Genomic DNA, 26,844 nt, shown 5'->3' on the forward strand with positions numbered 1-26,844 from the left:
TGTTAAAACAGCACTTGGATCTGTTCTTGCCATTCCAGTGCTGGAACAGCCTTAACGTTGGGAGAACAAGCTCTTCAGAAGAAGAGTGGGCTAGAAGCAGATCACAGAACTGTGTATTTAGATATCCTAACCTCTGCATCTCAAGGGTGTTGGCATCTGAACTGGGGGATTTATATTTCTACTAGTAGCTTGGATGAGAAAAGCTTCTTCCCCTCCACCCCTTGCTCTTTCCAGGCTTGTCTGGGGACACAAGCAAGCGGAAAGCAGTCATCGCAGACAGAGTGAGTCACTGATCTCTTCCTAACCTGATTTTCATGTATGCTGATGTGGTGCTAACTGTGGTTCTGGTTCGAATGGCTTCTGTCCTCCAGAAGTTAATACAACTAGCTCAGGAATGTGTACATGTGCCTCTCTTGCTAAGATTGTCAGCAGGATTTTAGAAGAGACTTGGAAGTACCTTTGGGTAAAGGTGGGGATAAAATCTGCAGCATTAGCAAAACAAAATGTGACATTGTCATCCAGGCCTTGAGACCTCTGGTCTCCTCACAGTGAAGAGAAACCTTTTTTGTAAGTAACTGTAGAGTTTTCTGATGTTTGGTTGGCGAGTGTCCATCAGTATGTAACTTGCTGACTCCCGGAATGGAAACTCTGGTCTGTGTATACATGGACATGGAATAAACTCCTCAAATGATCCTGTTCAGTTGTCGCAGGAGCCTGTTTTGGGGAAGGGTGTGTTTAAAATACATAATTACTGTGATAATTTTTCAGCTTGTCTTTGTTCTTCCTGCATGTTTTATTTGCAGGTAAATAAGTGTTGCTATTTAAGCTACTACCACTTAAGCTTTGGGTGAAAACGTGGCCTGGCAGAGTCTTGTGCTTCGGGATGTGTTTATCTGCCTGCCACTTTGCTGGCAGGCTGGCTGCCTGGTTTCTCAGTTAGGTGAAGTTAGTGTAGGTCTTCAGTATCCCACTGGGCTGCTTCTGTGCCTTGTCATGCCATTGTCTCTTGGCAGCCTCTTCCCTCATCTCCTTCCTGCCCACAGGAGTTCGTACCCCAAATGGGACATCAGAGTTTACAGTGCTGCCAACCCCTGAGTCAGTCTACTAAATGTGCTACCAACTGGGGCTTCTGGTGTAGGATGTGAGTGAGTTTTCTTCTTTATTGTAATTCAGATGGTTGAAATCATTCTCCATTACGCTGATCGGACTTTGAAGAAATGCCCTGACCAAGGAAAAATCCAGGTTATGGAGCAACATTTTCAGGTATGGTGCTCCAGAGGACTCTCTTGTACAGATCTTTTGAATTTTTTTAATCAGACTTTGCTTTGCTGCAAAAATTACTTGTCTGTTTTGAAGAGTATTGCTGTTGTTTACCTGAGTGCCCACCTCTGTTATGCTCAGTAATGAAATCAGGTCTCTGTTATGGCTGGGCAGCCCAGCAGTACCTGTACACCCTCTGTCCCCTGCCGAAGTGGGACTGGACTTTTTCTCTGTAAGAACCAGTGTATGGGAAAACCTGTAACTGTGCCAGCTACAGGCTGACTCACATCTCATTGATTCTGCTCTGTATTGACCAGGCTTTCTTTTGTGCTCTGCAGGATGTGCTGTTTGGCAGGTTTTTTGCCAGCCCCTACAGCTTTTTTATGTTTCTTCCGCAGGACGTGGTGCCTGTCATAGTTGATTACTGCCTGTTACTCCAGCGCACGTAAGTCTGAGTTTGCCAGCCTGTCTCCCAGGGCAAACCACTGATTCACGTAGTCCTGAGACCTGTATCCTGCAGTATCACATGGCTTAGTGGAATCGTATCACATCTCAGTTTAGAGGAATGCTTAAAAACTCGAGCTGCTCAGAAAGTGTCTTAAATTTTCATTGATGCGTTGAGGAAGAAAAGTTTGTTTCAAACTGTTCCCCCCACACCATCCCCTTAAGAAAGAAGCTGCCTTGATAGATTTCCTCTCTTCATCACTTCCCCTCTAAGAGCAGGTTTTTTGCTGCAACACCCATAGCCAGTTCATTCTGTGTAGCTGCTCCAGTGCAAGAGATAAACAGGGCCATCAGCTGCTGAGCCTGAGAAATACAGAGAAAACAGAGTTTAATTTGGAGCCCTCAGGAAGTAGATAAGTAAGGAGATTTTAATAAGAGTATGTGATAACTGAACACTTCTTTCCTCCTAGAGATCTATTATTTAATCAGATATATGATAAGATGAGTGAGAATTCTGTAGCTAAAGGCATCTTTCTGGAGTGCTTGGAGCCATATATCTTAAGTGATAAGCTGATGGGAATCACGGCGCAAGTGATGAAAGACTTGCTGCTTCACTTCCAAGACAAGAACAGGTTGGAAAATCTGGAAGCCTGCATTGTGCATATGGATATCACCAGCTTAGACATACAGCAGGTGAGCTGTTGTGCTGCATACTGTATCGGGTTCCTCTTGAATAAATGACAGCATCTTCTAGTCACTGATGCGAACATCTTGTGCTTTTAAGCACAGCATAGCATGTGGAGAAGAAGGTGTCACAAGGCTTCTGTAGTTCAACCCATTTGTGACACAACTTAGCCCTGTGTCCCTGGGATCAAATCCAGTGAATATGGGAATTATTTAGCATGGCTGTATCCATCCTGTAACATGCATGCTCCTGCAAACGTGTTTGGCTCCCCCAATTTGTCTCCTGGGATAGGTTAATGCATCAGCAGCTGAATGTGTTGGAAACTACTTGTCTGCCAGATTAGTTTGATATTCACAACCAGTCTTTCCTGGTTTGGGTACCTTACCCAAGATCAAAGGCTGCAGGGGTGCTAAAAACCAAAGCTGCGTTTGTCCGTTTGGTGCCCGAGAGCCTGCTCTGCTCGGGCACGTGCTCTTGCGCGACACAGTGGAGCAAGGACGTGTTCCTGCTAGGTGCTATTGTTTTCCTTGGAAGTTTTTATTCCCACAGCATGGCTTCCCCTTCCAGGGAGGGAAATGCCTGGGAGCTTGACATAATGATTCACTAATTCAACCAAAAGGAAATCTAGTGTAATCAGAGGGTTTGAAGAATGTTTTTTTTGTTTGGTTTTTTTTTTTAAATTCCTTAATGACAGGCAGGTTATGAATGTCAGAACCTAGACAGATTCCATGTTTGCTGTGTGAGCAATATGCTGGATGCTCTGTTTGAGGTTTTGGGGTCCTTGCAGAGACTAGTCGTGCAAGTGGAAATTGTCATTCTGCTTTAAATCCTGCTGTCGGGTGATGCAAATGCAAGGACAGAGATTGGATTCGAGAGGTTGGGGAATGATTAAACTGTGGGATAATAGCAGCTGTGTGTCTACGTTGCACTTTGCCTTGCAGGTTGTTCTTCTGTGCTGGGAAAACCGTCTCTATGATGCCATGATCTATGTCTACAACAGTGGGATGAATGACTTCATTAGTCCCATGGAGGTAGGAAAGATGCTCAGTGCAGTCAGTTGTTATTTGTGTGTTCAGCAAACAGTCTTATCTTCTCTTTCAGTGGGTATATATTCTTGTTCTTTTTCAGAGGAGAAATCATGTCTGATACATGCAGTTTATTTGACTAGGTGCAGTAGAGGAGAAAAGTAGTTTGTAATTACTGTGCTTTAGAGCACTGATTTCCCTGATGAGGTAGCAATGCTGTGCAAAGTTAGAGCAGGAAATTTAGTCGTGTTAAAACAAAAGCGGGAGAAGAGAGTAACATGATGACTTAAGGAGGAGCAAAACCATCTGCTGGCAGCTTTGTTGCTGCTGGTGAGCCTGGCCTATGTGGCGTGACACGCTGAGACAGCATCAGCTTTCTGCACCGTGGGATTAATGGGGGTGTAGGCATGAGAGCTTCTGTGAACACCTCATGCTGTTTTTCCTTCATACTGTTCTTCCTCTGCTGACACAATAGGATGTTAATATATAATAGGGTAATGGAAGCAGAGGGTGAACTTACCTGTGTACAGAATTCAGGAAAAAGGCTAGAAACAGTCCCTGCATCAAGGCAGGCTTTGTTGTTAGCTCTGGGGGAGTGATCTGTTGACAGGAAGCACATGACTCGGTGTAATGCTGTAACTGAAGGCCTGTTGATGCTGCTGCTGGTGATCCTGAAGATGCCTCGTATGCCAGTTGCTCTTGACACCTATTGCTCAAACATCCATATGTTTCATTATGGCAGCACTGCTGGTATTTTCTCAGTAGTGCTGAAATATCTGGGTCCATTTGAGTCTGAAAAATCTTTAAATGGCCCAATTTTTAGTGATTATAGTTTCTTTTGATTTTTCTCAGGAAGAGGAGACTCTTTAAGTGTTAATGATTTTAAAAAGGATTTCTGGAAACCTAGCCTTAGCTGTATGAGCAAAAATAACCTTTTTGGCTGTCTACATACCCAGACTGCAGGCTGTCTGGTGAGCCTGCTAGGTGGGCTGGAGGTTTGCATCATCTCTGGTGGCAGCAGATTCAGGAACAGGAAACAGGGCTGGTCAGTTATGCTCTGACTGTTATTGCTGGGACTACTGAACATTGCTGTTGGTTTTTTGTGTAGCGTGGCCTGTGCTTAGGGTTAGAGCTGATTCCATGAAGGCTGTTTTTTCATATGTCATAATGTTGGCTGGGAAAAGCATCCTTTGCCACATCTTGGTGTCCTCTGTGCCTTTTAGTTGTAAGCCATTACAATGAAGAGAGAAAGCGGAGTTTCTGTGGGGAAGATGCTCCAGTGATCTCTGTTTTAAAACCATGCAGATTCTTGGCTCTGAGCTTTTCCAGCTGCTTGAGCACTGCTTGCTTTCTTGTTACAGAAGCTGTTCAAAGTCATTGCTCCTCCACTGAATGCTGGGAAGTCTCTCACAGGTACAGAATTCCTTCCCTTCAAAGGTTTCTAGTTTTGATATTTGATGTTTGTTTTTGATTTGATCACTAGTCACTTCCAACAGAGGGATGCAAAAGGGAAATGCATACCAAACGTAAGAGTCTCGGAGAACAGAAAAGTGCTGTGGTACTATTTATTGTGTGTAAAGCTGCTCCACTTGCTGTGTATGCACACCAGCTGACATGTTTTGCTAGCAGCAGGAAAAAAGAATTGCATCTCTGTATGTTGTCTGGTGAATAAAAGGTGACAGATGATTTTTGTTTTGCAGATGAGCAGGTAGTAATGGGCAATAAGCTGCTTGTGTATATAAGGTAAGGACCCTCAGAAGGTGCGTGGGGTGTTGCCTAGTGGTGGCACCAGATGTGTAACTCACTACAACTGCATGATCTTACAGTATATTTCAAGGTCTGAGGGTTTGTGTAAAATAACAGTGGTACAGCTTCCTACAGCTGAATTAAAATTACAGCGGCTTCTTGTTACGCATTGTGTGAGTGGGTAAGTAGGATAAAGATGGAGATGTAGAGCTCAAGTTACTGCTGATATGCCAAGATTATGTCTTTATCTTTAGAATTTAGTTGGAGTTCTTTCTTTGTGCTGTGTATGACACAGTGTTCCTCACACAAGGACTCCGTAGCCTGAAAAGCTGTATTTTAGCCCTTCCTGCCAGGCCTTTTGGGATAGCTGTGCTCAGTTGCTGCTTACTGTGTTGCCTGTCACTTGCAGGAGGTCATTCTGGGATTGCACAGTAGTGACTAATGAGTAAATTCCTTTTTCTGGAATCTCTTCAAGACCATGAACACTAGATTCTGCATTACTCCTGCTTCCTAAAATGCAAGAGTAAAGATTTCTGTGAGAAATTATTTCCAGTGTTACTTTTCTGCTGTGGAATGGCATACCTGGGAAGCAAATTCATGCAGGGCTTGGCTTATTGTGTATTAACAGCAGTGCTGTCTGTAGTTCTTGCTTTCATGACTTGCAAAATAAAGGTATATGGCTTGTTTTAAGAGCACCCTGAAAACTAACTCAAAAATAAACTGGTTTTCCTCAATCTATTTGATGTCAGCAGGTATTAAAAAATGCCTTTTCCCTCCTTTTCTGTAGCTGCTGCTTGGCAGGCCGTGCATACCCATTGGGTGATATTCCTGAAGATCTGGTGCCTTTGGTCAAAAACCAGGTGAGCAACCATTTGGAAGGAATCTTATCGATACAAGGTGTTTAGATCATATTTCATGGGTTTCTGGTAGAAAACTATGATCAGTCTGATATCTGTATCCTTGTTGTATGAGTCTATAGCACTGTAAATACCACATACATGTTCAAAGAGGGAAATCAAACTGTTGTTGCAATCTGAATATTTAAACTTAATATTTTTCTTTCCATTGTAAATTGGGGTGTGGAAGCATAGTGGCACTAATTTAGGGGTTTTTTTCTCCTTATTCTTTACCACAAAGTTACCAACAATTTGTAGCTGTCACTTGTTTTTAAGCTTGGTTACGGCATGTCAGATATGGAAGGATTTTCCTTGTTTTCAAATGAATGTAACACAGGATTGACAGGAGTAGAAACTGAGGTAATATCAAAGAACATCAAATATTCCTTCCTCTGGCTGGTGCTAAAGCTTCACTTTGCACTGGAGTGTTTTTCTGCCTCAGATATTACACCTCTGACCTCTTTGCACTCAAAGTGTGAAATTCAGCACAGTCATTTTCCGTGATGAAGGGTCCCGTTAGATGCATTTCTGTCAGTCCTTGCCCTAGTTTCTTGTCACCGTGTCTTCACCTCTGAGGCTTGTCCAGTCTCAGGTATTCAGGACACACATGCATCTGTCCTCTAGGTGTAATTCTAGCTACAGTCTGGGTTTGGTTTTGTTTTCTTAGAATCTAGAACTGTTTAGGTTGGAAAAGAACCATCAAGTCCAACCACTAACTCAGCACTGCCAAGTCCTCCACTAAGTTACGTCCCTCAGCACCTCGTCTGTGTCTCTTAAATCTCTGCAGGGATGATGACTCCACCATGTTCCTGGGCAGCCCATTCCAGTGCCTGACAGCCCTTTCCCTGAAGGAAAGGTTTAGGTGTGTTAGGTTTGTTAGGTTTTTCCCTAACATCCAATCTAAACCTCCCCTGGCACAACTTGAGGCTGTTTCCTCTTGTCCTGTCACTTGGGAGATGAGACCGACCCTCCCCTCTCTGCACCCTCCTGTCAGGGAGCTGTAGAGAGCCATCAGCTCTCCCCTGAGCCTCCTCTTCTCCAGGCTGAACACCCCCAGCTCCCTCAGCTGCTCCTCACAGGACTTGTGCTCCAGACCCTTCCCCAGCTCCCTTCCTTTCTCTGGACATGTTCCAGTACTCTTTCTTGAGAGTTCCTAGCTGGCAGTGGGTATCAGGAGGCCAACAGGGAAGGTTGTGGGTCTGAAAGTCAAACGGCTAACTCCTCCTGGCTTCACTGCCTGCAGTGATAGGAAAATTAATTCAGAACAGAAGTAAATGAGAAAAGGTGGTATTTCCTGAGGAAGGCTGGGAGAGCGTGTTGTCTGTCAGTTCTCCGTGGGATCCCGGTGTGTATCTTAGCACATACGAGCGCTAGCCAGTCTGCAGCAGTCTGCTGTCTTTCTGCTGGTAGCAAGATTTGTTGTGAGCGTGTGTGAGACAGCTGGATCTGCCACTGCCCTGTCTGTTCCCTGGGAGGCTCTGAACACCTCGATGAGAGGTTCAGTAACAGGAGTTACCCGCATTTTGAAAGACTCAGATTTCAGGAACTAGAAATTCAGTGGAGGAGCTACAGAGTTGAGGAGCACCTAACTCAGTTTTTGCAGCGCCGAAAGCTTTGTGCCTCAAAGTAGAGGGGCACGTTGAGGGGTTCTTCCCAAGGGAATTGCAAACAAAGAGAGGAGCTGTGCCCTGGATAAGGAGGAGTTGCAGAGCTTCTGAGGAGAGCTGCCAGGAAGAAGAGGGAGTTACCTAGTTTCACACATTTTGGTCTGCAAGTATAAGTCTTAATTTTTGCTTGATCTTACATTTTGATTGATCTTAAATTGGTTGACAAGTCTAAGGAAGGGGAATTTTTTTTCCTACTAACAAGCAGCAGAAAACATCATTCAGGTAAGAACACCAAAGGACTCCTAAGGCGCTTTAAAGCTCAGTGCAAAGCAGGGAACAATGCTGCTTTCCAGTGTGCTTGTGCTATCAGCTGGAATCCGTAGGCAATCTGTGTTTTGTCTGAATTGTCATTGCAGGTCTTTGAATTTCTCATCCGGCTGCATTCAACTGAAGGATCTGTGGATGAAGAGGTCTACCCTTACGTTCGTACCTTGCTGCACTTTGACACTCGGGAATTCCTTAATGTTCTTGCTCTGGTAAGGGGTTGCTGCTCTCCTCCAGGGGATAAATGTAACGCCAGTTCTTCCCCCATCTATGTCATGGTTTCGTGACCTGTAGGATTCCTATTAAAAAGTTCATGCTTTAGCTAAACCTGTAGTTACTGGCTTGATGCAGGAACGGTTTTGATTTGTGTCCTGTAAGATGTCAGAGGAGATCATAATAGTCCTTTATGTCCCTAAATATAAGTTGCTGGAAGTGACATTGTACAGTGAAGACTGGTAACAGGGGCCATCTTTAAAGCACAGGTGCAACGAGAGTAATGTATTTGTAACGACTGTTTTGGTACCTACATCCTTTTCCTGAACAAAGAGTCATTTTCCCTCCTTTCCAAGTATCTTGAATATCCTCTCTCTATTTGGACCTGTTACTTGTACCCGAATATATAAGAACCATTTTCGTAGTTACGAAAGAGCAAATTGTATCTTGGAACCCGCTGCTTAGGTGACTTAAAAGCATTGTCAGCTTTGAGATATGGCTGCTGCTTTGTGTTTGCTTTATTTCTGGGCTTGGCAGTGGAGAACATTCTTCTCAAGGTGTCAGTGTTTTGTCTCACACAGACTTTTGAAGACTTTAAGAATGACAAGCAAGCTGTGGAATATCAACAGAGAATTGTGGACATACTTCTGAAAGTGAGTGTGCCTAAAAATTAACCTCTGTGTTTGCATTGGGCTGATTATACCCAGCACTGTGCAGTGAAACCTGTCATTTGGCTGAGGTGCTTCCAGTCCTGCCCTGGATGACATCTCTGAGAAGGAGGTGGGCTGGAGCATGGATTTGCCTCAGCCAAGGCTGTCCGTTGGATGTTTGGAAGTGATGCTGCATACACGTTGAATGTGGTGACGGAGAGGTCTCCTTTCCTGTCTGTGATTTCACCTGGGTTGTACTTTGTTGTTAAATTTCTCTTCTCTGCACTGATAGGTATATTTTTATCTGCTGCTCGGTGATTCCACTCCCTGATTCCTCCTGAGCAGGAAAAAAGGTCCCAGGAATCTTGTGCTTGGCAGGATGCCAATGCTCTTCTGCTAAAACCCTGCTCCCTCTATCTGTAAATGCTGTGTTGGGGATGTAACATACCCAGAATGACAGGCCTATCTTTAGTAAATGCGAGAGAAGAGGGATGTCAGAGTTATCAGCCTGGTGCTCTAGAAATCACTTGTCATCTGCAGACCGTGTTCCTTAACAATGAACGTTCTCATTAAAAGCTGTCGCTGCCAAATGCCGTTTGCTTTCCCCTTCAAAGCTGTCAGCGTTAATAATGAGTAACTCCACTTGGAAGCTGTTTATGTATAAACATATCATAAGCAGCGTTTTCCTATCGCTGTCATCACTGATAGACGGGAGTGAGGGCACCAGGGAGGGAGTTCAGCTCCACTGCTGTGGTAGCTGTGTGAGGGGCTGAGATGATGCCGCTGTGGGGGAACTTCTGTGAGCCTGGCTGAGCAGGGTGGCTGTAAGGCTGTTGGTTAGGCCTGCGTTGGGCTAGACTGTGCTTTTGTGCCTTTAGCTGGCGTCAGCAGGAGGTGGCACACTGCAGCCGTGCTCAGGAGCTACTGTGGGATGTGTTCCCATGGCACCGTGTCAGCTGGATCGAGCTGGTCACAGCCTTTGCTGTGCTGCTGGCCACGTAGCACAGGAGTTCTGTCCACCACAACAAAATTCAGCCCTGCTCTTGGAGGGAAGGAGAGGTGCTGCAGGATTAGGTGCATCTGCAGGCAAATAATTAGGTGTTATGAGAATTCTCAGTCCCTTGGTCTGGAAGCTGCTCTCCTTTTGGATAAAAATAAAAAAAATCTTGGAAATTTTAATTTCAATTTGTAATTGAAAAAAAAAACCCAACCACTTAGGAGATAGCTACACTTATTTTAAAGTAGTTTGTCTAGTGTTCTGCTAATGCTGATCTGAACTTTGGCAAATACACCCTGTTGGGAGGTCCCCGTGGTTGGGGTGCAGGCGCTGTAAGGTTGCTGTGTTTCAGAGGTACAGTATTTCCACCTTCACGTGGACTGATGAAGACCCAGTCTGTGGAAAAACAAAGCCAAAATGAATAAAGTACTCCTGTTGTTCTAGTGAGCCATGTTTTTAATGCTATTAGCTAACACGATTCTGACTAGGCTTCTGTATGAAATTACCTTTTTAAACAGAAAATGAAGATTAAGAAAGAATGGTAGCTGATGTTTCACGCAGAGCTCTGCTCTGTTCCTTACTGCGTCTTAGCTGTCTGCTTCAGTTTGTGTAAGATGAGCATCAGCATCGCGTGGGGATCTGGAACTCCGGGTCACTTTAAGGAATCGGTGGTAGCTCGCAAGTTTAGGCTGAACGATGTTATAAACTGTGAGATGCTCCCTGTCTGGGCTTTGCTAGAGCAATTGTCAGATGTTAGCTGACAGTTGTTCAGGTGATGAATTTCCTCCCAACTAAACCCATAGCCCTTTGTAGGGGGACTCTCCAGACAGGGGTATTTCACTTATTTTTAGTGTTTGGGATTTTTTTAAATGCATGAGACATCAAGTTAGGACACATCACACTTTATTTTTAGATGCCAGACAGGTGACAAGCACTTCTCAGGTTTCAAATCCCTTTTGTAGTGACTCTTAGATATTCCGTTCATCTGTAATTTCAAGTCAGCACAGCTACAAGTTTCTCAAACTATTCATACACTAACAGCTAATTTAATGTGACAAAAGGATCTTCCGACAAACCTACAGTCGTTTCTTTGATCAGTTCCTTTGCATACTACAACTGAAGTGGTGAGTGCCTGGGGCTTGAAATCAAATGTATTTCTTTTTTCCTTCCTATAGTTATGAATTTTATCCTTTTTCCTCACGTGACAGCATTTCTCTGCTCAGCAGCTCTGTTACGTGTCCAATGATCAGTACAGACTACTGAGATGGAGAGAAGTGTGGCTTTAGAGCTCCTTCACCCCTGAAAATCAGGGAAGAATACTTCCCTTGAGTACATGGCAGAGAGGTCGAGTCTCCGTAGCTTCAGGACAGAGGTGATTTAGCAAGGATGCATCTGCTGCCTGTGTCTTCAGGTGACACGGTTAAAGGCTGTGGAAGGTGGCTTATCTTTTGACCTTCAGGATGGACTAAGACCAGGAGATGGTGTAGGTGCCTAGGGTAGGAGGAAACATGGTGGGTGTACAGGGGTTTCTTGTTGTAGTGGCCTGATTCTTTCCCAAAGGCAGCTGCAGAATCAATCGCTTGTGTGTTTGTTTTTCCCTTTTTCTCTCTAATGCCTCTTAGGTCATGGTAGAGAATTCCGACTTCACCCCATCACAGGTTGGCTGCCTCTTTACCTTCCTCGCCCGTCAGCTTGCCAAGCCCAACAACACACTGTTTGTGAACAGGACACTTTTTGACCAGGCAAGTATTCCATTAGTGAGGGGTGGGAAAAACTGCAAACTGTGCAGCACTGTGCACAGTTTTGGGGCTTTCCAAACTGTGCAGGGTGCAGCACTGCAGAAAGCATGGCTAGTGCTGTAGACCGCAGCAATTTGGGAAGCATTGCTGCATTATAAACAGGCAGCATCTCGCTGGGGCTTTACTGTGGTTTCAAAGAAGCGGCGCAGGAGAGACCACGAAAGCACAGTAAGCTCTGTGTTTCAGCTTGCCAGCTGGAATCGTGTGAGAAATGGGGTCAGGTCGTAGGAGATGGGACAGTTTTGCTTTGATGATAATGTGGATATATGAACACTAGTAAAGAATGAGTTAGAAAATATATGTCCTTTGTCATAATTTAAGGCCCAAGAACTCTGTGGCAGCTAAATGGATTTGGATTAAACACTTTAACTACAGATACATTAAATTTTATTAATTACACAATTCCCTCTTTTTTGTAAGAGAGATGGCACAGTCCAGGAGAGAAGCTGAAAGGGTCAGTGTAGTGTTTTCCAGCTGTTTGGTGTGCAGCCCAAGACAGGGTCACGGGGTCTAAAATTTGGTTCTCGATTCTGGTGCAGTTCCATGAATTTCCCTCCCTGGAGTCTTTCAGCAGTTCTTGGTTAACTCCAGTATGCTAAGTGTCCAGTATACTCCAGTATCCATAGTTAATAGGACCAAGTAGAGAGCACCTTACAGGTGAACAGGACATTTGGATTGCACCACCGTCTTCCGACTTCCTGTTGCCATGACTGAGACACACAGCGAGATTGTTAGGTTTATGTGAACAGCTCTGCTAACTAGGCCTGACTCACGCTAACTTCTACACCCTTGCACAGGTCCTTGAATTTCTGTGTAGTCCGGATGATGACTCCCGACATTCAGAGCGGCAACAGGTAAAAACCTTCAAGGGAACCTTTCTTGAAGCACCGGGTGTGAGCAGACTGTAGTGCAGAGTTCGGCCTCATTGGGAACGGCTGTTGGCTCAAGGTCCTGTGCCACAGCAGGCACGTAGCATAGGAAGGGTGGCCAGCGTGGAAGAATTGGGCAGTGCTCTACACAGCAGGAGTGAAAGAGGATCATACCCCAGCATTGCCTGCAGAAGAGGTTTGACAGCAGTAAGAACAGAGGCAGGATAATTCCTGGTTAAGCACGTGACCTTCACAGTTAATGGATGATCAGTTTAAAAAAATCTGTTAAAATGAGCCCTGTGTTTCACTGCTTCTGCCCCATTCAACTTTGTAGTAACCTTTAATGGCACTGGGTGTCCAGCTACTGCAGCGTAAGTAACTGGTGTTCGATATCTACAGGTCCTCTTGGAATTGCTCCAGGCAGGAGGGATAGTACAGTTTGAAGAGACCCGTCTTATCCAAATGGCAGAAAAAGCTGAGTTGTAAGTTGCTGCGTACGATACATAAATCCTGCCTTTAAGTCTTGTGTATGATATTTAAATACTGCCTTTAAATCTCCTCCCAAGTTTTTTTCTTCCACCTTGTTCCTACTTTGCAGCTGTGTTTGGGATTACTTTCCCTCTGTGGTCACATCTGCTCCATTTAATATGTTTATACCCGGTCCCAGGCTTTCTGTCTTGTCTCTACTGGGTGTTCTTACAGAAAGCATTGTTCAGATAAGAGGGGGTGGAGCTGTGGCAACCCTTCAGCGTGAAACCCTGTGGGGCTTGATGAGTTTTGGCACTCTCTGTCCTCGAGCCCAGGCTTTGTTCAAAGGTATAGATGTATATTTGAACGCACTGCTGCTGACAGATGGAGATGACTCGTTGGGGTGAGACCCACAAGGGGATTAAAAGCGTGACGGGGTCTGGAGCCACCCCCATGGTCCTCATTTTAGAATTGAGTAGGAGAGACAAACACAGTGTCTGGAAATGCTAAAAATGTCCACTATCTCCTTTAGATGCTTTACACATCCAGAAAGAGTCTGTCATGCCTGAGCAGAGCCAGCCAGGGAGGGCATCTTCATCCAAGTCTTGAATTGGATGTTACGTGCATTAATCTGCCATACTGCAAAGGACCAGAGGGGTAGAAGTGCAGTGGTGGGGTATGCCACGCCTGCTTTCCTGCGTGTCCGGGCAGGAGTTCCACAGCCAAATTGTTCAGGCTCAAGAAATGCAGTTTATTTCCTCCTTGCTTCAGAGAGTTTGACTGCCAGAACCACCAGCTCAGCTGCTTCCATGAGAGCTAGAAGACCTGTAGTGGGATGTTATTTAGCACACTTTTAATTTGATTTGCCTCAGTTGCATCTGCTTTTATCTAAATTCTCAAATATTTAAGATGTTTATTAAAATTTGAAGGTAGGAAACTGTGTCATAACATATTACTGAGTCATGTTCAGCTTATTTCTTCAAATTAGTATTGTGGATTGGGCTAACTTAGAGACGAGTGTGTTCTGGAAATAAGGAATATGAACAGCAGAACCTGTGAAACCTGATTTCTTTAAGGATTTTTGTCCTCTGTCCCTTGCCTCTCACCTTAACTCTGGTTTTCTCTGTTCTGTATGATAACTTCCCAAAAAGAGGGAATGGCGTAAACCGGAGCCATGCAAGTGTGTGCTGAAAACATTAAAGTAAGATACTTCCAGATGGGTTTTGTAAAACATGCTGGATTTTTTGGGTGCTGCCAAACTCTGCTGGAACTGATCTACCCACCTCTATTCTGCCGACTCTGCTGAGTGTGCTTTTCCTAACACAGAAAGTGTTTTCCATTTTAGCTATCAGATCTGCGAGTTCATGTATGAACGAGAGCTTCGCTATGACAAAATAGTTGGCTGTTACCTACGTGATCCTGCGAGAAAGGTGAGTAAATCTGGTGCTTCTGGCCTTCACAGCAGCGCAGCCTGTCCCGCTGGCAACAGCGTGAATGGGCACAACAGCCCTGCTCTTCTTTATCCTAAAAAGTGTCCTTTACAGTTGAGTTTTCTTAGTTGTAGTCAAGGCTTTTTGAGCTTGTGTGTGTTGGAGAGGAGGTGTGTTTTTTTTTTTTTAAAGCTTCAAGGTTTTTTGTGTATTTTAAAATTGAAATGGTGCTAAGACGTAAAACCTGAGTGCAGGTGGGATTTATTGCAAATGTTGCTAATTGCAGTACATTTTTGTTCCTGCCATCAATCCCTTCTTTTCTCCCCTTGGATAGTCTCTCTACCCTTACTTTCTCTCTGCAGTTACCTTCTGCATGTCTGGAAGTTGCAAATCTGCCACAGGTTTTGAGGTGTTCTCTTCCCTACCAGCAACAGAAGTTGGGAGGAGAGTCTGGCAAATGTGATCTCACCAGCACGTTACAAAACCACTATGCTGAAAGTTGTGTGGGTGAAGGAGTCAGCAGAGATAGGTTGTGATAGTGAGATGGTCAAAAAACATGAAACAGGAGAGCGTCTGAGCTGAGGATGGTGCAGGAGAACCTAGGGGAGAGGCTAATGTTGAAAAGGAATTCAGGAATGTGCTGTGAAAACTGACCTACCCTCTGGTAGAGCATTCTTTTCTCTGCCTGTGCTCCTAGCTAGAGTGATGCCCTGTCCTTTTTCCCTTCCACTCTAATAGTGGAAGAACAATTCTCTGACCTCAGTGCTTAACACATTTAGCATCAATTCTATTCCTCTTGGCTCTTTTTTCCTGGCAGTTCCTCAGGAACTATTTAGGGGCATATAATCGTTCCTGCAGATAACTTATCCTGACTTGCAAAGGGAGGGACTAGCCCTGAGGTCATCCTAAGGCTGTCTGAAATGCTCTCCCACACCAAAATCTCACGCTGTTAGCAGCGCTGCAGAACATGCGATACCATTTGTGGTTTTGTGCCTTACAGGAAGAAGTTTTCAACTATATTCACAACATCCTGTCCATGCCTGGCTACAGTGCTGAAGAGAAGCAGTCGGTGTGGCAGAAAGCTCTGGAACACATAGAGGTACGGTGTACCCTAAATGCGTTGTACGTCAGCTACTGCGAACTCGTGTTGCGTCGGCTGTTCTGTAAGCAGCAGCGTCACAACATCCAACCACGGCTGTTTATGAAGCTCTGACTTTAAGGTTTAGTAGTCTCATACATTCACGTTTGTGTATCTCTTAGATTCAGGCTGGCTTCCTTGGTTTTTTGGTCTCAAGCACTGTTCCTTGGATAACGGGAGCTTATCGGGGGATGGTGGCTAGCGAGTGCAGTGTAGCAGGGAAGGGATCCGTTAGCAAGTCTCTCTCCCAAGTGTGCAGCAGCAGCAAGGTCAGGACATTGACATTGCTGACCTCATGGTCTGTGGTACCAAATTCCTCATCTTACAATGATAATAGCATGCAACCTTGGTGCCCTGGCACTTCTCACTGTGGGAAGATGGGGTCATGACTTTACTGCAAGACACAGGCTGTCACTACATTTCTCAAGCTAATAATTTTTCCCATCTCTTCAATCTTTCTTTGCTTCGGGGGATGAAGATGTCCGAAATAATTGTCCTGTCAGTAGACATGGGGAATCCATAATATCTCTAGTTCCTGTAAGGTTGTGTCAGTCCCCTCTGGGGTCACCTGGAGATAAGCCAGGGAGATAACTGTCTATAAAACAAGCAGTCATGCACTTGCTCAGGCTGCTGGGCAGAAAATGGCCACAGAAGTCTCTATCCTGTGAGCTGGACAGAGAAGTACTAAGTGCATTTGAAAGTCGGAATACTTTCAGTCTCTACCAGCATCTGCAAGTAGTGCGTGACTAATGAGAAAATGGACCAAGAGGGGAAATGACTCGACAATAAACAAAGAAATCCTGTGAATCCAGCTGTGTGACGTGCAGCTCACTGAGCTCACACCCACTCTCCAGATGCACTTTCAGAGCCTATGGGCATTGGTGGTGATGGTTGTGCTGTGGCTGAGTGCACCTGCCTCATTACTGCCTTAGCAGAGCAACTGAGTTCCACGCTGGGCTTTCTGAGTAGAGCAAACGGCTGTCTGCTGTGCTGCTTCCTTGCTTCTGCTTCCTCCTTCTCCTACTGCATCCCTTGTCTCTCTTGTATTGGTATACACAGCCCGAGTTGTTTGGCACTGTGAGTGAGTCAGCCTCCCTCTGTAAGCCTTATTTGTGTCTGTCAGATCACAGGTAGGTCTCCTTGCTGGGTCTCTTCAGCCTGAGGCCTTTAGAATTGCTCTTCTGTGCTTGGGTTTCTCAGGACAAATCAGAAATATCCCGGGTTGCCCTTCCTGGTGTTTCTCATTGTGTTGTGCCAGTGTTGATAAGCTTGTCATAGACTCAGGCTGCCAGCTTTTCAGATGGCGTTGTTTGAGTTTGTGTTCTCAGTCTGGAGCCACATCTTGACTATTGTGCAGTGTCACAAGTGCCTGGTGCCCAATGTGTCAGAGCTGCGTACTCTTCTGAAGCTGGCAAACAAAAGAAAATATTCCTCACAACTTGTCCATGGCCATCCTTAAAAACAGGATTTCTTGCGCTGCTCCATCAGCCTTGTAGGTAATGGCCAGCTGCTTTTACCTAACCTATCGCAGCTTCCTCCAAAAAGCTGCTGGGTGGGTGATCGGTTCTCTAGGTCACTTCTCTTGGGTGCTGTCATGGAGATAACTCCCTCTTTCCTGTCGGCATCTTCTACTTTGCAGGATTGGTGAACAGGATCCACAGTTCATGTGGCTTAGCAGCTCGTTGGCTGCTGTGGGCTTTTGTTCTTTTCCATTGCATTAATCCTGCTCTCAGACATTCAGAAGACTGAAAATAGCAAATCACATTTTACCAGGGTGGTGCCAGCTCTCTGAACAACTGGCCTTTCATCTGCTGAGGTATGAAAGTAGCAAACCAGCCCCTTCAGCTGAAACTGGCAGTGTCTAGAGAGGCTTTCCTGGCAGTCGTAGGATGGAAAGCGGGGTTTGTGATCAGTGCCACTTCTTATTTCTTCATCATCCTACATAGCTGTTGTTCCTTGATCTTTATGTTGCAGATAAAGCCTAAGGCTTCTCTTCAGTCATACTGCCCACTTTCTGTGCTCAGACCCACATGCCTTCTGTCAGTACTGTCTCCTCAAGGGCTTCTGCCTAAGGAGTACCATGTTTGCAAAGTGTTCAGACCTGGGAGAAGCTGAAAACCTGAGCCCCAGACCTTTTGCCCTGGGGGGGTACGCTGATTCAAGAGCTGTGGTCAGTTATGGAGCCATCTCTCTCCAGGCAGTCTGCCCTATCCTCAGCAGTCCTGAAGACTCCTGGGGAGGGTTTGTCCAGAGAGGAACAAATCAAGGCAGTCACACTACCTCCTTTCTCCATTCCTCTGCCCTGCTGTGGTTAAGAACTTCTGAGATCTTTGGATTGTCTGGGCTTGTGGGATGAAGGAGTCGTGCTCCTGAGCACTGGGGAAGCAACTAAGAGCTCATGCACTAAAGCTGTGGGGTCAAACACCGCACAGCTGTGCTACACACATGTGGTAGGCCACTTCTGCTTTGGAAACCACAAAATGCATCTGCTGTGATAGCTCTTCTTTAAAGAGCGGGTGGAGTAGTCACGCCCTTGTTGTGTCCCTTCCTCCCTTCACCCTGGTGTGTTGCTGGCATTGGCTCAGTTTGATGGCTGCCACATCTGTCTGGAGACCAAGCTAGTGCTACGTAATGTTTTCATAATGTGGATTTTCTTCCAGATGTGTGTTTATGAAATTGTTCAGTTTTGTTTAGTAAAGCAATGTTTTCTCCGCTGTAGGCTTAGCAGGGGTGTTTGGGAGGGGTTACCAAGTACCCAGTATTGGTTTGAAGCAGTTGCTTCGGATGCATTTGGAAGCATTAAAAGCAAAAAACCTCATGTTCGGGGTTGTGTAAACTGGTATGATAGGAAGCCCCTTAGATCAAGCTTGACAGGAGGCAAACCCACAAGCATCTAAAAGTTTGGGGTTTTTGTTCCCTATTATTACAATAAAGAAATTGTATAGGATTTTTTCATGTCTGGGCAGGTATCGGTTACAGGTAACAGTTATGGGAAACCTGCTTTTAAACCTCTGGTTCAGTTCAGGTCAAGCCAGTTAAACACCGTTTCCATTTGACTGAGAAATTCCCTAGGGTCAGCTGAGTGCTTTGTTTCCCCTCTGCTGCTGGCTCCAGGTCGGCACTAGGAACGTCTTGTTGGCAGAGGGTAAAAGGCAGTTGTCAGAAAACCTGATGAATAATTTCCTCGCCTTAGGACTGAGATGTGGTCTCGTTGGTGTGAAGTTTTGCATTCTTACAAGGCCTGTTGTGTAGTGAAATCATCGACTTTCAAAAACGCCTTTTTACAAACTACCCTTCCTTCTAATTTTTTTCAAAATCACTATGTGATGGTATTTTTATTTTTACAGCTTTCACCTAGGCAAAGATGCAGTTAAAATAAACAGGGACTCAGTGACACTGCATAATTATATTGCCTGTGACATTAAAAGTAATTACTCTTGTTGTGTTTCCCCCTCCAAAGGAGCTGCTGTTGCTGAGCCCATGTAAAGCAGCCGACTTGGTAGCCATCCACTTCAGTGAGCAGATTGAGAGCATCATCACAAACCTTCAGGTAAAGTGTCAAACTTCTTTGTTGGTGCTTCTGTAAAGTGGGGTTGGCATTGTTGGATGAAATGACTGCTATGAGTAATGGGAAGTTGGTGCTGTGTCATGAAGAGAAGGGAAGTAGCTTGATAGCTGCAGGAATTCAGGCGTTGGAAAAGGCTGCTGAGGGAAGTGGTGGAGTCACCATCCCGGGAGGTGTTCAAGGAACGTGTAGACGTGGCGCTTGAGGCCATGGTCTAGTGGGTACGGTAGTGTTGGGTTGATGGTTGGACTAGATGATCTTACAGGTCTTTTTCAACCTTAATGATTCTGTGCATTGCTGCATTTAAATTATTTGTCCTGTTTGTAGAATTCTGGCCGTAAATACATACAGTCTGGGAGTTGCTGGTTGCGTCACTTGATAATAGTTTTTGGCGTGGAGTTCAGTATGTCTTCACTCATGGCTCAGAGCAAACACATCCTCTGAGTATTTACACAAGACAAATGCATAAACCAGCTTCTTCAGCAGGCAGCAGCTGTGAACAGTATTTTTGTCAATGGATAGAGTTCAGGAATCACTGATTTATAGCACGTTATTTAAAATAGTAATAGGCTGTCTTCTCCTGTTGTACAGGACCAGTTTTTGCTCTTCCAGTTTCTGAGGAGTCTCCTTGATCCGAGGTATGTAAGAAAATTTAGACCATTTGCAAATTAGACCTTGAAAATGTGAGTTAAAGTAAATTCTTTAGGCCCAGTTTAGGGCTTGGGAAAGTTGACTTGCTCTTCAAACTGTCCATAGTTGAGAAGGATAGCATGGAAATAAGTGTTCTGGGGAGTGTCCTTTTGCAGAGCCCATGCTGGCTTCCTAACTGGGAAGTGGTGTGGGTTGCAGTACGTGCCATGTGACACCTCCCCCGTGCTGGTGGGAGTTTGGGCATTGCTGTACCAGCTCATGGAGAAGGCTGTGAAGTGGTTACCTTGTGATTTCTCAGAAACAGTTTCTGCTCTCAACCCACTGATTTGATTATTTGACCAAGGTGCCCAAGTTTAACATAAATAGAAAAGCATTTTGGTCTGTTGGCATTTTTAATTTCTCTCTTATTTCAGAATTGCTGTTGTATTTCACTGCAAACTTCTCTCCAACTATTTGCTTGCTCCATCTGGCCCCGTTCTTTCAGTATTTCAGCACCGAGTGTTCTCTTTCTGTTGAATTGGATTCAAATGCTACAAGACCTTGATGTTGTTTATTTATTTTGTAAGACATTTAGGCATGCACAGCTCCAATTGCCTTCAAGCACTTGTTAATGCAAGTTAAGGTGAAATCTTGTTTTGTCAATTAGCTACAAGTTAGTTGTGCTTTATGAGGAGGAGGAGGAGGAAAAACTAATATTCAAATTCGATTGTTAATGTTTCAGTTCTTGTTGAAGTGGAATAAAAAGAATGCTTTGGAGGCTAGAGTCTGGAATTAATCCCTTTTTGGATTTTGTTAGGATGTAAATGAAAACAGACAGACAGATATGTTTTGTTGTTTCCTGAGTTTTACAGCCATGTTTGTATGGAAGTTGTTAACTTTCACAGCTATTGTGTATCTTAGATGTCAAAATAAAATCATCATTTTGCCAAGAAAATATCTTGGTTGGGTTTCATAAGAGACAAATTGGATGATTTAGTTAACAAATTAATAGGTTGGTTTTTTTTTTTTAAATGTGAATAGTTAAGCAGAAATGATACCCAGCTGGATGTAAAGTAGGACTTTGTTTGTTTTGTGATTTCACTTGCAGCAAGCGAGACCCGATGAAAGTAGTAATTAACCTGGATTTTAATCTTACGCACAGAGTGTCTTCTATAATCTCAGAGTAATAAACGTACCTAATTTAGCTCTACCATAATTAGAGCTAAATACAACCATTTCTCCTGTAGTTACCTTCTAATCAAAAGCAACACGTGATGTGTTCAAACGAGCAACAGGAAGCAGCTTTCCGAGGCTGACCTTTCACGAGATCTCTGCATTTCCCTCCCGGACTGGTGTTCAGCAAGGTGCATTAGGCCACGAGGCTTGTCACGCTGTGCCGTGTCTCTCTCAGGGAAGTTTATGATCCTCTGTGGTCCAAAGTCCACTAATTCTTTGCGCTGCACTAACATGTTCAGCATCCCCCGAAACGGAGATACAGAACAATGTACTGACGGGATGGTAGTTGCTGGAATATTCAGTAAGCAAAAGTGGCAGAAAAATGAACAAAATAGTACTAAATACTTTGGATTCACACGGGCTAGTGATTGACCGAAACGCAGAAGGTCTGGAAGCCCAAGGATTAACCTACTGTTATTAAATTATGTCATCAGGAAGGTGTTCTGTAGAGATCCTGGGTTGCTGCAGGAGCTTCTCTTTTGAACAGCACTCAAGGTCCCGTGGTCTGGTTTTGGTGCGATGAGGCTGGCTGTTTCTAAGAGCTATTGGAATGAGCTGAGCTGTATCCTGAGGGAGGTGGGGAAGGAGGGGGAAATCTTGCTGTGCAAGACCTAATCTGCAGCTATGTCTGTGCTTTGTAGTATATCTGTACCTAACAGCGATTCGGTTCTTCTGAAAACATCTGTCTCTTTTCAGGCAATCTAAATGTTTATATGCTTTTTTGAGCAAAATTCATATTAAAATAAAGACTCTTAGAGCAGTAAATGAGCTTTTAATGTCTCAAATACAAATGATTGCTTGATCATATGGGGACAAGACTCATCATGCTAGCATAACTACCCTAGTTGGTGGAATTGCATTAGGGATTAATTTGGCCCATTTAATTTAGCTAGAGATTTATTTTAAAGGAAGTGGAAGGGGGAAGGGAGGAAACAGGGTTAACAGAAATTGCCTGGGGAAATTAAACCCAAATGTCCGTATGTTTGTATCTTATAAGCAGCCACAGCACACGGAGAATGTAGTGTGTATTGCTCAGCTCGTTAATCACAGCATTTGCTACGTTTCCATTTTAAACTCTTAATTTTTTTCCCTCTAACAAACCCAGCGCAGCGAAGCATGTCTGTCTGCAGTATGTGTTCGTGCGTTGTACCAAGAGCATGAACTTAGGTAGCAATACAGTGCCAGGTCTGTGGATATATCAACAGCTATCTAAACTTCTCAGTTCTGTTGCAAGGGCTCTTCTCGCTGACCGGTGACACGCACGAGGCTTGCTTGTGCCAGGTTTTGTGAGAAACCAGGGAATTAATCTCTTCCTTTTAGGAAAGAGCATGTATAGTATGGCAGAGGGAGGTGTTTGGAATGGCTTTACTGAAGATGAGCATAATTACGTTGAGCTGGGCAGGACCTGCAAGTCTCAAGACTGCTGCTTAGTTTTTAACTGTATTGAATTCCAGCTTGCTTTCCACTCTCTCTTCTCTGCATTTCTTGAGTGCAATGGTTAAGGAAAAGGTCGGCTTGCTCACAATGCCATGAATACAAGGTGCCAGAGCTATTTCCGGACTAGAAGTTTGTTCTCATACTAAAAATGTATGGCTGCCATTTTTCCCTTTTTGCTAGGCAGAGATCATTTTAGATGGAAAGTGCTTCTTTATTTTAGTCTAGTCCCAAAGAGTCGAATGCTTACTCCCTTACAGGCATGGGAGGAGTTCACAGGGGGTGTGGTGTGGGAGGAGTGGATGGTGAATGCAGGAGGCCAGAATTTAGGGTTCTTGTTCGGTCCTTCAAAAGCCCATTCCTTATCGGGTATCAGAACACAATAGTTTGAATACCAGTTTTTATACAACTGTGTCCGTACGTCGCACACTGATCAGCACCTGCGTGAGGCTTTCACTTCTGGGCAGATATCATTTATAATCAAGTGAATGACACTTGTGAGTTCCCTGTACCTCTTTGTCATAGAATTGCTGAAGAAGTGTCTGTCCTGGAATCTTTTTTTCACAGGGGTCTTTGATAGTCTGATTCATACTGCATCAGTACCAATCAGTAGAGTATGTTGTGGAACAAATGAAATGCCTTCTAACAGACCGTCAGCTCCAGTAACTAGTAGAAACAGTAATTTTTCCCCTTAAAACCAGATTTTTGCTTCAGTACTAAGGATAAAAGGCAACGCACAAATGAGTAAGAAACTATTCTTTCCAGCCAAACTTCTGGGCTAGGATTTGACTTGAGTCTCCTGTGCCTTTTTTATTCCAGAGAGGGCATTAACCAGGACCTGATACACTTATCGCCCTGCATCACTGAGCAGTTCATTGAGCTGCTGTGTCAGTACAGCCCAGACCAGGTGCTGGAGACACTGAGAGTTCTGGAATACTGCAGGCTGGAAGAAACCATCCAGGTAGGGAAGAGAGCTGGAGTGCTGCGGTAGGCCGCTACAAACTCTTCGGGAGGGATGGGGAGGATGGCGAGGTGCTGGCGTAGCCCTCTGTGTTAGGGAGTGCTTTGATTTTCTAGATTTTGACAATGGGGACAATAGGGTTGAGTGTTCTTGGGTAAGCAGGGGGCAGAACAACAAGGTGGATGTCATGGTGGGGGTCTGTTACAGACCACCCAGCTGGGATGAAGAGGCAGATGAAATATTCTATAAGCAGCTGGGAGAAGTCTCACGATGGCTGGCCCTTGTTCCTGAGGGGGACTTCACCATACCAGATGTCCACTGGAAATGCAATGCAGCAGAGAGGAAACAGTCTCGGAGGTTCCTGGAGTGTGTGGAAGTTCCTGACACAGGTGGTGAGGGAGCCAACTAGGGAAGGCGCCCCATGGACCTGTTGTCCATGAATAGAGAAGGACTGATGGGTGATGGGAAGGTTGGAGGCCGTCTTGGGCATAGCAATCACAATATGATGGAGTTTTTGATTCTTGGAGAAGTGAGGGGAGGGGGTCAGCAGAACTGCTACCTTGGAATTCCAGAGGGGACACCCACAGCTTCTCTGGGCAACCTGTGCCAGTGCCTTACCATCCTCAGAGAGAAGAATTTTTTTCCTGATACCTAATCTAAACCTCCCCACTTTCAATTTAAACCCGTTGCCCTTTCTCTTGTCACTGCAGGCCCTTGTAAAAAGCACCCCCTTAGCCTTCTTGTAGCCCCTTCAGGTACTGGAAGGTGCTATAAGGTCTCCCTGGAGCCTTCTCTTCTCCAGGCTGAACAAGCCCAACTCTCTCAGCCTTTCATCATAGGAGAGGTGCTCCAGCCCTCTGATCACCTTTCAGTCTCAGGGCTAATAAGGAAGGGCCATTAGTGCACTGAAGCTACTTAATAACCGCAGAATGTAGATTGGCTGTGCTCATGTTGAAGTTGTATGAAATCATGGGCCTGGGGTTTTTGGAAAGCAACACTGCCAGCTCTGGGAGAGCAACTATTTCTTTCCTTTATGCAAATTTTAATAATTTGTGCTTGATCTTGATTTATAGATATTTTTAAAAGATTTTGCTGGTGGTGGTGGCAGTAGTGCTAGTTGAGAAATAAATGCAGCATAGCTGGTGTGGCAGGATGTAGGAGTGCTCAGGCTGGGTAACGTGCCCGTGAACACATGGAGAGACATTCCTTTCTGACCATCTGGTCCTCATTGTCTTGTGGAGTAAACAAACGCTAGCAGGTTTCTTAAGATAGACATTTACCTTTTTTTTCCTTTTAACTCAGATAACCCAGAAACATCAGCTCCATGAAGCCTCTTCATATTTACTGGAGAAGAAAGGAGATATCCATGGTGCCTTTCTGGTTATGCTTGAGGTACAGTACGCTGAAATCCTGAATGTGGCATTTTTGCCATACTCTTCCTCAGCATGATGGCCTCTGCTAAGGATTGACATTGTCATTGCTTCTCAATTTGTTTCCCACTAGAATCCATGGAAACATTTACCTTCTGTCAAATGACAATATGTTCAGTTGTCTGCAGACTCAGCAGATCAGTATATTTTTCTGGCATGTTTTGAAGTCTGTCTTCAAACATCTAGTAGATGCTGAATTTATTATTTTTTTAATTTAAAATATCCACTTTCGGTTCCAGTTTTCCTTTCCATGTTTGGAAAGACATTCATGCTATGTTAGTCATACTGAGGAAGAAAATGAGGGTGAGCATTTGTAACCATGATTTTTATAAATACTTCTATCCAGATTCTGCAAGTTTACTGTTCTGAGTTCTCTTTTCTTTCAGCGATTGCAGAGCAAGTTGCTGATGCTCACACAAGATGATGAAAGTAAGAGTTATCAACTTAAATTCCATTTTCTGTTAAGAAGAGATAAACACGAAAAAGTAAAGTGCATATGCCTGACACCTGGTTTAATGAGATCCTTTTTCAGGTTTCGAGGTATTGCTGTGACATTTTGTTAACTTTATATTCACATGGCTGTGGTAGTTCTTCTGATGACACTTCCTTACTCTGTTACTCTGATCTTGCCAGAGGTCTAGAACAAGCTGTGATGGATTTTACTCTGTGTGCGTGGTCAGCTGCCCTGTTAGCTCTTTCGATTGTGACTGGTACCCTTACTGGCTCACCAGACATGTTTCCTGTGTTAGAATCCATTCAGACTCATTACTGAGCTTTAGTGGGCATAACATATGAGCAGCGATGAGACACATCTGGAAGTAGCTTTTTCTGAACAAACTTCTCAGAGGAATAAGAATGTTTTGCCTACAAAAAATGAGTATTTGCACAGGGGCACTGTTCACTAGCCCAAGTACTCATGCACACCTAATTATATTCAGTGTCCTTATTTGTTACTTAATTGTGTCCTCAACCACAGCTAAGATCTTCCTTATTCGATTATGTGAAGTGTTTTATATGCCCAATTCATTGTGCTATTCAGGAAAAGTGCCAGAAATCAGGACCTGTCTTTATAATTTAGTTGCTTACTGGACTGAACAGAATGTAGAAGTACAGCATGATTTTATTTTGCAGAATGACTGGAAATTAACATATCTAATGGTTTTTATAATTGTAATTTTTTCCCCCAAAAAAAACTTAGGCTCAGCTGAACTCCCCTTGCTAGAAAACATTGAAGATACTTTAATGAAAACAATTGCCCTTTGCCAGAGGAATTCACATAATTTAGACCAGCAACAGCGAGAGGTAAGGTAACCAAAAAAAAAAAAAAAAATCACTAAAATAACACAGGCCTCTGCATCTCCTGAAACTTTCTCTTCACATGCTGCTTCCTTTCTCCATCTATTGGGTACTGATCTGTCTAAAGCAGTCATTGTTTCCCTCTGCCTTGTGTTCTTCTTGCAATGGTTCAGGTTTCAGACCCACAAGGCAGAAATCCTCACTTGTAAGGATGAAGCACAAATTACAGTGCGTATCAGCAGTGGAGAAGCAGATGAGACAACATCCTTTCCCCCATTTTTAGCTCCAGTTGAAATTTTGGCTTAAATGTCAGTCAGACATAAAGAGGGCATAGTAAGGTTTGAGCCAACTTTGTGGTGTCACAAAGCTGATGCTGCTGTCACTGTGGCTGTAGAATATTGCTGTTCTGAGTGTGTTCACAAACCAAATTTACCATCAGCCTCGTCTTTGAGGGTCTCTACTCTCCTTGCCATGAGATTACATTTCCGTTTTGCCAACCTCAGTGACACAGAAGGCATCTTTACTCTTAAGATTACACACAACTTATTACCTGAACTCAAAACTGAGAACAATGTTCCCGTGCCTGAGGAGGGGGCACACCTGGAAGTTGAGAATTCTGTAATTTCTTCTGAGCACTGTCCAATGTGTGAGGTGACCTGCCTGGTTTCTTCTCTTAAACGATCATAGAATCTCAGAATGGGGGTTGGAAGGGACCATGAGCAATGTAGTTCTGCTCTTCCG

The 26,844-nt window shown here is 44.3% G+C and overlaps 1 protein-coding gene across 1 annotated transcript in view; it reads left to right on the plus strand.

The window, feature by feature from the left end:
• The window catches only part of VPS8 (vacuolar protein sorting 8 homolog (S. cerevisiae)), a gene marked incomplete at both ends in the record, with an annotated part of 76,619 nt that overhangs the window by 26,820 nt on the left and 22,955 nt on the right, over nt 1–26,844 (plus strand). Inside the window, 21 exons of the mRNA XM_010160668.1 lie at nt 235–281; nt 1,174–1,263; nt 1,659–1,705; nt 2,175–2,397; nt 3,331–3,420; nt 4,776–4,827; nt 5,115–5,157; nt 5,948–6,020; nt 8,080–8,199; nt 8,782–8,853; nt 11,470–11,589; nt 12,444–12,500; nt 12,915–12,997; nt 14,329–14,413; nt 15,414–15,512; nt 19,012–19,101; nt 19,708–19,754; nt 23,236–23,377; nt 24,680–24,769; nt 25,194–25,236; nt 26,006–26,109. Coding sequence (XP_010158970.1) covers nt 235–281; nt 1,174–1,263; nt 1,659–1,705; nt 2,175–2,397; nt 3,331–3,420; nt 4,776–4,827; nt 5,115–5,157; nt 5,948–6,020; nt 8,080–8,199; nt 8,782–8,853; nt 11,470–11,589; nt 12,444–12,500; nt 12,915–12,997; nt 14,329–14,413; nt 15,414–15,512; nt 19,012–19,101; nt 19,708–19,754; nt 23,236–23,377; nt 24,680–24,769; nt 25,194–25,236; nt 26,006–26,109 — 1,817 coding nt within the window. The remainder of the gene's footprint in view (nt 1–234; nt 282–1,173; nt 1,264–1,658; nt 1,706–2,174; nt 2,398–3,330; nt 3,421–4,775; nt 4,828–5,114; nt 5,158–5,947; nt 6,021–8,079; nt 8,200–8,781; nt 8,854–11,469; nt 11,590–12,443; nt 12,501–12,914; nt 12,998–14,328; nt 14,414–15,413; nt 15,513–19,011; nt 19,102–19,707; nt 19,755–23,235; nt 23,378–24,679; nt 24,770–25,193; nt 25,237–26,005; nt 26,110–26,844) is intronic.

The sequence above is a fragment of the Eurypyga helias genome, unplaced genomic scaffold, assembly GCF_000690775.1.
Source record: "Eurypyga helias isolate BGI_N326 unplaced genomic scaffold, ASM69077v1 scaffold12491, whole genome shotgun sequence".
In the NCBI taxonomy this organism is placed as follows: Eukaryota; Metazoa; Chordata; class Aves; order Eurypygiformes; family Eurypygidae; genus Eurypyga; species Eurypyga helias.